This window comes from Vicugna pacos, chromosome 17, assembly GCF_048564905.1.
Source record: "Vicugna pacos chromosome 17, VicPac4, whole genome shotgun sequence".
Taxonomy (NCBI): domain Eukaryota; kingdom Metazoa; phylum Chordata; class Mammalia; order Artiodactyla; family Camelidae; genus Vicugna; species Vicugna pacos.
This window is the reverse complement of record NC_133003.1, coordinates 20521301-20534356: the sequence shown is the minus strand read 5'-3', so window position 1 is coordinate 20534356 and position 13056 is coordinate 20521301. Positions and strand designations below refer to the sequence as shown.

Sequence of the window (13056 nt, the reverse complement as noted above, 5' to 3'; positions counted from 1 at the left end):
GTGTTACCACAGCAGATCTCTGGCAGTGGCTTTCAGACTTTAGGAATCACTTGGAGTCCTTGTTAAGAAATATATATTACTTGGCTTCATGGACATAGATTGTCACTTACTAAGTTTGACATGAAAACAGAATCTGCATTTTCAAAAAACACTCTAGGTGGTCCTTAGGCCTCACTGAGAAATGCTGGTTTGTCAGGTTGTCATTCTATCACAAAAATGTTTTAGATTTTTTACTTGTGAAGAATTAGCCATTTTAATTGCATATTTTAAAACATTGCCTTCTGCTAGTCAATCTAGCTTTTTAATTAAAAAAAAAAATAGCAGGAATCCAGACAAGTTTTCTTATCTCCAAGTCATACACCTAATGGGATATAATTTTTATCCTACTTACGTAGAATAATATAAACAGTTGCCAAATGATCTTCAAACAAAATTATACTAATTTATTGTCCTACCAGATGTGTACCTTTTTCCTTCTCACTGACCAACAGTGTATTTATTTGTTATTTTGTATTACCTCACCTTTTCATCTTTGGCAATCTAATAGATTCAAAAAATTTTTATAATTTTAGTTTTAATTTGCATTTCTCTTATTGGCAGGTTTGAACATTTTGTATATATTAAAAGTGAATTTAAATACTCGTCGCATAATATTATTTAAATACTCTTGGTAATTTCAAAATAAGTCAGGTAAAATCTTTCAACTAAAAGTTATATAATATTTACCTGATTTCTTCATTTCAATTTTTCTAAGTATGCATGTATGTACTTTTTTGCTTATATAGCATACCGCTGACTCAGGAAAGCTTTACTGTATCATGCTATTAAATTACTATGTGGCATAACATTTACATATAAATGAAGGGAGAATAATATAATGAACTGCCATTTATAATCATGCATCTTCAACTTTATATAATTTTATCTGTAAATACTTCTCTGTGTATTTGTTTCTAATATTGGAGTTTAAAAATGTAATAACAATACCATTATCACAGCTAAGAAAATTACCAATAAATTTTCAGTATTACTATCTACTTAGTGCTCAAGTTTCCCTGATTATCTCATGAATAATTTTTATATTTTGTTTGAATCAGTATCCAAACAATATTCATACATTGCATTTGGTTCATATGACCTTAAGTCTGTTAAAAACATATACATATAGTTTTCCTTCTCACTCTCTCTTCTGTTTCTTTTCCTTGCAGATTATTCTTTACAAAAAGTTTATCTTGCAAAGTTGTATATGTCCTGGATTTTGCTGATACATCCCCAGAATATAATTTACCATAGTCTTCTAAATTTCTAGCGAAGTGATAATTAGATCTAGAGGCTGTCTAATTCAGGTTCACTTTTTTTTGGCAGCAGTACTTTGCAGACAGTGTTGTGTTCCTCCAACTGGTTGTTTCTCTGTTTGTAATGGACAGTTGTTACTGCTAACCGCCTAGAGTCAACCTGTCTTTACGACTTTACCAAGTGGTAGTAGTCTAGTTTTGAAAAAATTAGAATGTAGATATTCTGATGTGTAGATATTGATCCTTGTTATTTAGATTATTCCTTGTTGAATAGTGTTCTGTCATTCCTTCTTTTTTTTTTAAGCTGGAATACTCTTTTAAAGAGAAACTACTCATCAACAATTGGAAAGGCAGAATAAATTCTTGATCCTTTTTCTGTTAACATTCATTTAGGTTTTAATCTTCATTTACAGATAAATCCAGATAGCCCTATTTTAATTTGCTTAATGACTGCTTTCAAACTAGGTCTTAGATTTCTAATAGAATTCTCTTCAGTCCCATTATCTGAATCATTTATTAAGGAAGCAGTTTCTCTATGAATAACAAGTAAACTTTTAAGTAACAAATTCTGTAAATGATGTATTTCTGGATATAGGTCTTATATCAGAAGCCTGTGAAAGAGTGACTCTTTCTTGAGAAAACAGACACCCACATCTCTCCTTTTATTGTGCTGCTGGAACCAGTGGAAGGTTGTCAGCTGTAATAGGGTTGTCCCAGTTAGTCGCTAGTCCATCATCTTGCCAGTTAATGGAAATTGCTTGGAATTTCTAACCTACCCCTTCATTCAAAAGAGTTTAGGGAAGGAGGATACTCAAAAATTTTAAAATAATAACTAAGAAAGAGGTGGGTGATTTAAGGAAGAGTTCTGTGTACAAGGTTAAATAAAGATAGAGTTATCTGGGCTGGAGGTCCATCTTAGCTATTAATGTCATTTTTTTTTGTCTTTTATCTTTTAAAAAATTTTTATTGAAGTGTAGTTGATTTACAGTCTTAGTTTCAGGTGTATAGCAAAGTGATTCAATTATATATACATGCATGTATATTTTTTCTTTCCAGATTCTTTTCCATTATATGTTATTACAAGAAATTGAATATAATTCCCTGTGCTATCCTTGTTGTTTATCTGTTTTATAAAGTAATGTGTGTCTGTTAATTCCCAACCCCTAATTTATCCCTCCCTGCCCTGCAGAGTATAGAGAGAAATGTTGTAGGTGTGGTTAGCATCTCCAGGATAAAACAGGATTACATGAGAGTTAAGAGTATGAGCTCTGGACTAACCTGCTTAATCCTCGTGCACAGTAGTAATGATTAAAAAAAATAACCATAGAGGGCAGAGTATAGCTCAGTGGTAGAGCGCATGCTTAGCATGCACGAGGTCCTGAGTTCAGCCCCATTTTTTTTTTCTAGTTCTGTGAAAAATTTCTTGGGTAATTTGATAAGAATCACATTAAACCTGTAGATTGTTTTGGGTAGAACGGCCATTTTAAGAATATTAATTATCACTTTATTTTTAATTGAATTATCCTTCCACCAATCTAGTCTTCTTTTTTTTTTAACATTTTTTATTGATTTATAATCATTTTACAATGTTGTGTCAAATTCCAGTGTTCAGCACAATTTTTCAGTCATTCATGGACATATACACACTCATTGTCCCATTTTTTTCTCTGTGAGTTATCATAACATTTTGTGTATATTTCCCTATGCCCTACGGTGTAATCTTGTTTATCTATTCTACAATTTTGAAATCCCAGTCTATCCCTTCCCACCCTCCACCCCCCTTAGCCCCCATTGTGTGTGTACATATGTACGTATGTATGTATGTATAAATCAGTCAATCCTGATTACCTCCTCCCAAAACAGATTAAAAAAGAAATAACAATAGTTAACGTTTATTGATCACTTACTGACAGAATAAGCATAAACACTATGCTAAGCTCTTAACACATATACTTCATTTAATCTTCACAAAATCTTAATGGGCCATTGTTTTCATGAAGAAATTGATCCTTATATTAATAAATCACTTAAGACTACATAAGGAAAGATGGGGTCAGGATTAGAAGCCAAAGCACTCTGATTGCACAGTTCACATTCTCAATGACTAAGCTGTACTCAATCTTCCTGGAATTAAAGTGGAACAATAGAGTAAATGGTGAATAAAAAATAATTGGAAAAAGAAGTATTCAAATTTGTAAAGTTTTAACCATATGGAAATGACTAAGAATAGGCAAAAATAAATGTTATGCTTGAATACTTATATAAAGAGACATTGGGGAAAGATTTCAAGTAAAGGTAAATAGATTAATTTTTCCATATTTAGGACAATAGACTCAAAGAGAATACAGACACTGCTGAATTTGAACAAATCACTTTTAGGTTTATATAAAGTAGATAGCCTTTCCTTACACTTGAAGAAGAATGGTATAGTAGGTCCCTGCCTTTGAATCTCTGAACTACTTTTCTCTATGATGTAAAATGTCTTACATTTAAGGAAAACAGAGTCTTCTTGGAATTGGTACTTCATTTTGACTGTAGCGGATTTTTTTTTTTTTTGGAGTGGCTCTTATTGTCATAAAATTTAATGTTTTATGAAGGTGTTGGTACTGTGCTTTCTTATACTACTGAGAGAATATTTCATACATTTTATAGAGTGCTATTTTAATTTCCAAATCTTTCAGACTGATTTGCATTGAATGCTAAAACCAAGTTTTCACTTTTGTTTAAGGTGGGAGACAAATTAATGATTTTCTTCTCTTGTAGGCGGAGGTTTGATCTACAGAATCCATCCCGAATGGATCGTAATGTTGAAATGTTTATGAACATTGAAAAAACATTGGTACAGGTAACTCAGAAAGTTAGATTGTTAAATTTTTTTTCCTTTAGTATACTTTCAGTTCTAAGATTGGCTTTATTAGATCAAAAGAAGAAAAGTTTTCTGAACTCTATTGTTGTATTATTTTTATAGATTTTTGGAGATTAGAGCTATAAAATATGACCAAAACTTGTCATTTATAGAATATTGATCTTAAACTTCTGATAAGATAATCTGTGCTATTTTTCTTTATTATTTTCACCTAATCCATTATGTGAATCTCATATTTCTTATAAGCACTCTCTCATCCTAACTAGTCACTCATTTATATTTTCTTTGGATTTATTTCATGATTGTACTGTAAATATAAATCTTATTTCCCCAACTAGATTATAACCTAGTAGAGAGAGCACTCAATTTTCTTTTCTTTCTTAGTATTTTTTTTGATGGATAATTTTTAATGATCAGTAACCTTATTGGGGAGAGACAGCTGGCAAAAATTCAGCTAGGTATTATTAACTTCATGCCTGAAACCTGTCTCATGGACTGTTGGCTTAGAAAAATAACTGAATGTTTTTTGTTTCTTGGTTAATTTTTGGTGGTGGCTTGGGGAGATAATATTCATGTTTTAATCGTTGCTATTTATAAGATTAGAAATGAGGAAAAAGAGCTATAATCCAGGGTCTTTATAGTTTAAGTAACTTACATGATGAGCAAAATTGGGTATCCCGCTTCCCCTGAAGGTGTAGGTTAAAATGCTACGTTAGACTTAGGCTGTTAAGGTAAGCTCAGGTAAAATTGGTTAGGAGGATTAATATATCAATATGGCACCTTAATCTAAAGGATAATGAATTTCTCTAGGTCGTAAGTCAGCTTTTTTTGTATGTGTGGGTCAACATTTTTTTTCATGTGTACCTAGCTGCAGAGAAGGAATATGGCGATGTCATTAAGTGGTCTGCTGAACACCTAGGTCTCATATTGAAATAAGACACTGACATTCTTTACCAAAGTACATCTTCCCATTTTAAGTAGTATGGCTTTGAGTGCTAACTTTGCCATTAGGGTAAATGCATAAATAATGTGATGTTATTTCAAAACCAAGAGAACTTCAAAATTTATCTGTTCTTTATTCCTCAGAACAATTGTCTGACCAGACCCAACATCTACCTCATTCCAGACATTGATCTGAAGTTGGCTAACAAATTGAAGGATATAATCAAACGACATCAGGTACGATCACTTGAGAAACTTCTTAGCAGATCTCAACTATCATATCTTTTGATTTCTGTATATATCTGGATTAAATAAAATTTCTCTGTCTGGGTTCTTTGAGTACCAAATTTCTTTTTATCCACTTGCCTCCAGTTCTTAGCCTAACGTAGCATTTTCTCCCCAGCATTATTGAGATATAACTGACATATAAAATTCTGCAAGTTTAAGGTGTACAATGTGATGAATTGATAAATGTATGTATCCTAGAGTGGTATTTAGTACAGTCATTGGTATGGAGTCATCATAGTGTTACTATGAATTGCGCTTTTGTGGAGTTAAAGAGACCAGAACAACATCAGGATTACACAGTTGAATAGTGAGATTTTGTGACACAGTTGTTGGTAGGAGGAGATGAAATATTATCTCAGGTAAACCTACCTCCTCCCCATTATATGTATTACGGTTATATTTGTAGCTTTGAAAAAAATGAGTGGAAAATTGTGTTTTCCCGATGAGTTTACCTTGTCTTGATTTATACATGCCAATTCTATCTTCTGACAGCTTCACCTCCTTCCTCTAACTTCATTTTCGATGAAGACCTTGGGTATTTACACATGTGGATTTGTGACTACATGTGGCTAAACTGTAAGCAAACCCATGTCATGGTAAACTAGCCGAGGATACCCAGTTAGAAGATAATTTTCTGAAACAACATCATTTGAGTTGATAAACTTCTGCCAGTTTTTAGAATTAGTTGAGAAGTCTTCTGAAATATCTGTCTTTTGTCTGCTGCAAGAGAGACTGCCAGTTGAATTATGATTTAGCATTTAGTAAAATAAAACATCTTCCAAGTTCTCAAAACTAGTATTTCCAATATTTTCAATTCTTACAGTTGAAGATTTAGTACAGTCTTTTTCTTATATATAATAGTCATATTAAAGAGAAGGGTAAATAGGGTTGTACCTTCAGATCAGACAGTCTGAAGTCCACTTCCTTTTTTTTTTTTTTCCAAACTAGCATATGACTTTGAAAAATCACTTAACCTTTTCTCTTATGGACTGTCTCTTTATTGGAGTTGGTTGTCAGTTGTAGCTTAATTGCAGGTGGAATGTTAGAGGCCAGAAATGGAACAAGTTAACCAGCTGGTTATTGCTTTCAAGCTCAAATTATATATTCTTACTGCTACTAGATCATCCTGGAAAAGGTTATGTATTTTCCTACAGTTTATACTGAACACTTAGCTGTCATATTTCTTAAGAAGCCTGACTTAGGGATTGTTTTCTAGGGATAATCTCCAGAGGGATATAAAGAACTTCTTGGTTTCATACAATCTTAGGGAAGAGACCTTAAAAGCTAATAATAGTACCATTATTGAATACTGATGATCAGACCTTTGCTCAAACATTTAAAGTGGATTTAAACTCCATTAATTGAGCACTTGCAGGGTACCTGTCGCTGTTCTTCGCTGACTGTATCTATTAACTTAGTCCTAACAAAATTCTTGTGAAATAGATTTTTTTTTTTTTGTTACTGCTGTTTCACACAAGACACTGAAGCACAAAAAACTTACTTGTCCCATATCACGCAAAGAGAAGATGGTAGGACTGAGGTTCAAACTGAGGCCTATTTGATGGACTCCAGAGGCCAGAGTGCTCAACAGTGTGCTCTTTTGACTGTTGCCTCACATGCATTAGATGTTGACTTCCCCCCTTTCACCTTTTCCTGTGGCTGTCAAGTGTGCCTGAACACTTCTAGTGACTGAGATTTCCCTGCCTTATTTGGTAGCTGATACATTTTTAAATAGCCCTAAATTTAAGAAATTGAGAATTTTCTTCCAGTTGAAAATTGCATTTTTATGTTTTTCTGGTTGTAACTTTTACTAAATACTCGTTATTAAAGACAAAAATTAGGAAATACGTTAAGGTGCTACTTAACCTGATTTTAAGACTACATCATTCTTATGGTCTCTAGAATGAGCACTTTTGTGTCTAAAGGACTTCTAAGTAATATTCTAGATTGTATGTAGTATTCTAGCTGTGGCCTAGCTAGAACTTGACTTTAGCATTTATATCATCCACTCTGCTAACATTGACTTGAAACAACAGTAGCACACATACATGCTAGAGTGAAATCTACTGTCCATCCTGTAGGTATGTAGCCCTAAGTTATGGCTCATGGCCATAAACTTGTATTTATTCACTTTAAATAATATAATTTGTGATGACTCTGCAGTAACTTTTATAATTAGTTGGAGGTACTCAAATTACTGGTAAGTTTACCCAGAGAAAGAGAGCAAGAGAGATACAAAGAGAATTACCCAAGAGGTACTTATATTTATTTTTCAATACAACAGCATAACTGTGTGTATAGATAATTTGTTCTTGTTGTTAATCACTATCCCTTTCCTTGACTAAAAATAATAAAAATATTATAGTCTTAAAATACTGTTCCTCAAATATAGTAAGTAAAATGATGCCTTTATAATTCTTAGGCAGTTTATATTTGGAATCTTTTAGTTTATTTGTCATCTGTTTTATTTTTACGTTTTTTTGTTCATTTACTTTCCAGGGGACATTTACTGATGAGAAGTCAAAAGCTTCCCACCACATTTATCCATATCCTTCCTCACAGGAGGATGGTAAGTTGGTTTTGGTTATGAACCGAGAAACTCGTACTTCATTAGATTTTAAGTTATATCAACAGAGGCTTGAACAATATAAGCAGCTTTGTTTTAAAAAAAAAGAAAAGAAAAGAAAAGAAACTTTCAAGTATTAAGTAAGTTTCATAGATGATTTAAATTTATAGTTTTCTGTTTTTTTTGCTCAGTTAGGCTTAGCAAACTAATTCTGTGATGTCCTACTTTCTAGACATTGGACTTACTGCTTTGTTGGTAATCATCTGGATGTTAAATCTAGGCAAACCTTATGTATTAACTTTGCTAAGTTTTGCTATGTCTCATGTTCTGAAAATTAAGAGAAATTGCAAGGTTGGGGAACATCTCTGGGGAAGAACAGTTCAATGGCTGTCTAAACAGGGCCCCTCAGCAATATTTTAGTTTGATGAATTTATTATGGTTCAAATTCTCATCTTCAGCTCTGCTGTCATGAACATTAATTTTGTCCTTGGCCAGAGTTCATTAGACCTGTGGAAACTGATTTGTGCTAACCATTCTTTCAAAGATTGGAAAGTTGGGAAACAAACTGAATTAATTAAACAAGTTAGTTAATTTAGATTGAGAAATAGATCTCTCATAGGGATCAATTCTTCTGGTAAGTACAGCGTATCTCTGGAGGGCATCTATTCAAGAAACCATATTTTATCAGATTTGAATGGCTGAGTGTTTTTTTCTCACCCGTGCATTTATGCTAGAAATCAGTAACAAAAAGATTACCAGACAATCTTTGTATACTTGAAAATTAAGAAATATATTGCCAAATAATCCATGGATCAAAGAAGAAATTACAGTGGAAATAGAAAATTTTGGAACTGAATAATTATGAAGTGAATAGTAAAGTACAAGAGCATTAAATTTGATAGGATGCAGCTGAAGCTATGCCCAGAGGGAAATTTACATATTTAAATGCATACATTAGGAAAAAAGAAAGACTGAAAAATCAGTGCTTCACACATCTATTTTAACAAATTAGAAAAATAATAGCAAAGTAAGCTTAAAGAAAGAATAGTAATGATAAGCAAAAGTAAATAAAGATAAAAATAGTAAATATAAGAGCAAACATTAGGTAGAAAATGTACGATAGCAAGATGCTCCATAACATCAGAAATGGTTCTTAGAAAGAACTAATAAGGCTATTAAAATCAAGCTGCAAATAAGCAGGAAAAACAAGGTATAATCATTGTCAAGAATGGAGTGGGGACACCACTACAAATCCTACAGATATTACAAACAATAATAAGAGGTTAAGTTGGTTAGTTGCTTGTGTATTTGGTATCAAATCTAAGAAACCATTGCCTAATCCAGAGTCATGAAGTTTTACACTCATCTTTTCTTCTGAGAGTTTAATAATAGTTTTATCTGTGACATTTAAGTCTTTTCATTGTCAGTTTTGATGCTGAAAGTTTGATTTTATTTTAACTGTCACAATATTAGCTGTGTGATTATTATGTTTTTATAGTGAGGAAACAGTCTGCCTTCAGTGTTTAATTGGTGGTTTCTCAGCTTTTCTCCTGTTGGGTAATAGCAATTGGTTTCCACTAGATGGAGTTGGTGGACAGCTGTGTTTGATAGCATTCTGTTGCTGACTAACTCTTTCTCTAATAAGGGTGGTATAAAACTTTTAGGTTGTGAGTTTTTTGGAAAAAATTGCCTTCTGCAAAAGATTTGAATTGTAATTGTTCCATCGAGATACTTAGTGATTCCTTATTCCTGCTGTTTTTTTCCTCTGTTTAATACAACATTGTTTACTACATACTTTCTGGGTATTGCTGTCAATAGTAGAGTAATTTTTAGGAGATAGCATTTACATTTAAATTTTAATATATTAGAAATTATTTTTTGGAAGTTATTTTTTAATGTATGACATGATTCTTCACATTGCAGAATTTACCTTAGAATAAGTGGCCACCAAATAAATGTTGACTCTCAGCCAAGTTCTGTGCTGGGCTCCTTACATGTACTTACGTCAGATATACGTGCAGATGATAAAAATACCAGCCACAGCACATGCGAATCATGATTAAAACTCTTGAACATATAGTATACTGTTTAGAAGATTAGTACAATATAAAAGGTGATATTTAATGGGCTTAAGATATTAGTAATATTTTGAGTGTGACATGCTAGAAGAGGGTACAAAATAAGCAAAACCGTAGAGGCAATAAATTATGAAATTTAAGGAAGAGCTAATGGCAGATTTTGGCTGTATGTCTCAGGATAGTGGGAGAGGAGAGTGGGTAGGTGAGAAGACATGAGTCTGGCTTAAAGAGGATTGTTTTTATTTGGAGCATAAGGGAAAGGGTAGACAAATACTGATGATTTGGGTGAAGAGAAATGTATAGTTGTGGCTGTAGTGGGAAAATTTCCCTGGGAGCTCATTTCTGGCATATATGATTCAAGGAGACTAATCAGAGAGCAGGACCCATTGGGAAACTCTGAATTAAATTGTTGAGTGAGGGAAAAAGTTATTGGATGAGATAAATCCTTATCAGGAGAGCAAGGGGAATAAATAAGTCAGGTGGCATCCAGGATGGTCTGTATCTCAACAGTCAAGGGAAAATAAGGAAAGGAAAGCATTTCAAAATGTAGGAGGTAGGCATTGGAATTGTTCTACAAAGAAATCAAATGAAACCTGAGAAAAGGCATTTGGATATCAGTCAGGAAATAATTGATAACCTTTGAGAATGAAATTTCAGTAACTTGCAAATTAGAGCAAGTTTTAGAGTTGGTGGAAGATCACTGTTTTCTCAGAATGTATGGCAGGGAAAACAAAGTGGAGGATGGCATCTACTAGGTTGCCTAGGCTTTCTCTCTCAGGTGGTGGCTTTATTATGTGTGTGTGTGTGTGTGTGTGTGTGTGTGTGTGTGTGTGTGTGTGTGTGTGTGTGTGTGTGTGTGTGTGTGTGTGTGTGTGTGTGTGTGTGTGTGTGTGTGTGTGTGTGTGTGTGTGTGTGTGTGTGTGTGTGTGTGTGTGTGTGTGTGTGTAGGCAGAGCAGACATTAACTGTATGAAGCACATAGTCACATTGAGACCTGGTAGGGATGGACGGATTGGGTAAGAACGTGAGTTGGATTACTGGTTTTAGCAGAAAAAAAAAATGTACTTCCTCAGAGATGAAAATAAATGAAGGAAATTTTAAAAAATAAAGATACTAATTAAAAGAGGAAAACAGACTAAATCTTACTCAGAATAAATTATATAAATGAATGGATCAGTTTCTTAGGTTTTCTTATGTGTTCTTCATTCTTTTTCTTTTTGTTCATCTGTCTTGATAATTTCAAGCGACCAGTTTTTGAGTTCACTGATTCTTTTCTTCCATGTTGAACCCCTTTACTGAATTTTTCAATGTAGTTATATTCTTCAACTCCAAAATTTCTGTTTGGTTCTTTTTTTAATAATTTCTCTCTCTTTGTTGACGTTCTCATATTGTTCATGCATTATTTTCCTAATTTTGGTTAGTTGTTTAACTGTGTTCTCTTGCAGTATATTGAACTTCTTTAAAGAGATTATTTTAAATTTGTCAGGTAATCCATAGAATTTGGTTTCTTTAGGGTCAGCTTTTGAGGTTCATTTTATTCCTTTTGGCCATTTTCCCTTTCCCTTTGTGTGTCTTGTTATTTTCTTCACATTGTAGAATGTGTTCAAATGCTGTGTTTTGTGCATTTGAAAAAACAGCCGTCTCTCCTAGTCTTTATGGTCTGGCTTTCTACAGGGGAGGACCTTCATCAGTGAGCTCAGTTTGAGATTCCTGACATTCTTCAAACATTTTCTGGCCTTGAATATGTAATTTCTCAGTTGCTCAGAGGTTTGCTGGTTTTTCTTGTAATCCTTTGCTCTCTCTAGTGTTTGTCTGCTGTATGGCAAGTTTGTCTTTGCTGCAACAAGCCACTGAGTGGGCCCTTTTTTGATCTCTGTGGTGCCCAAGCTTCCAGAGTATGCTGGTTTTCCATCAGTACTTTGAATTATTTGAGAGAGAAACCTGTCCCTTGGGCAGCCCCCACAAAAGCCAGAACATTGGATGCATGCTTCAATCCAGCTTTTCCTTACCAGGGGTGAAGTTGGGTTCTGAGTGCTTTCTCCTGATCACACCAAGCTGAGCCAGCTTTTGTCTGTGGCACTGCTAGCTCTCTGGTGCTCCAGTAAGCTGCTGAGCTCTCTTTTGCTCTCTGTGGCCCCCCTGCATCCAAAAATATTCCGGTTCCATTAGTACTTGAGTCATGTGAGAAAAGCCTGTCCCTTGGCACCCTCCTGAAAAGTCAGAACATCGGGCGCACATTCACTCGTTCCTTTTCAGCCCAAAGGAGAAGTTGAGAGCTGAGCTTTTCCTTCTGATCCCCCTGAGCTCTGCTCTATTGGGAGAATTGCTATTGTGGTTGATATGGAATGGCTTTTCTTACCATTTCAATGTAGCTGTTCTGGACCTTGAGCTTGCTGGGATACTCCAACCTCTTAATTGGTTTCTGGGCTTTTTGCATCGTATATTGTTTAAATTGGTATCTCTGATGGAACAGGGTCTGAGCCTTCCTATTCTGTCACTTTGCTGACGTCACTTCTCATGTTAATTCCCTTTTATGGCCAAAATAACATTCTGTTGTATGAATAGATCACCTTTTGTTTAGCCAGTCGAAAGTTGATGAACATTTTTTTTAACATTTTTTATTGATTTATAATCATTTTACAATGTTGTGTCAAATTCCAGTGTTCAGCACAATTTTTCAGTCATTCATGGACTTATACGATGAACGTTTATTTATAAGTAACACCATTATGATCATTTGTGTAGGAGTTGTGTGGACATGTGTTTCCAATTCTCTTGTTTATACCTAGACACTGAATTGCTGAGTCATATGGGCAACTCTAGTTAAACATTTTCAGATTTCATTTTCAGATTTCAACCTGTTCCCCAAAGTGGCTGTAGCATTTTACAATCCTATCAGCATTATGTGAAGATACCAATTTTGCTACATCCTTATCAACAGTTTTTATTTCTTATTTTTTTATATCAGCCTTGCTCTAATGAGTGTCAGACAGTTTCTTTTTGTGATTTTGATTTACATTTC

The 13056-nt window shown here is 33.9% G+C and overlaps 1 protein-coding gene across 2 annotated transcripts in view; it reads left to right on the top strand.

Annotated features, from left to right (window-relative positions):
* Positions 1-13056, top strand: part of SMARCC1 (SWI/SNF related BAF chromatin remodeling complex subunit C1) — a 138385-nt gene that overhangs the window by 25601 nt on the left and 99728 nt on the right. For both annotated transcript variants that reach the window (XM_072941181.1, XM_072941180.1), the window contains exons 4-6: positions 4059-4140; positions 5248-5340; positions 7891-7960. In XM_072941181.1, the coding sequence (XP_072797282.1) occupies positions 4059-4140; positions 5248-5340; positions 7891-7960 (245 nt within the window). The remainder of the gene's footprint in view (positions 1-4058; positions 4141-5247; positions 5341-7890; positions 7961-13056) is intronic.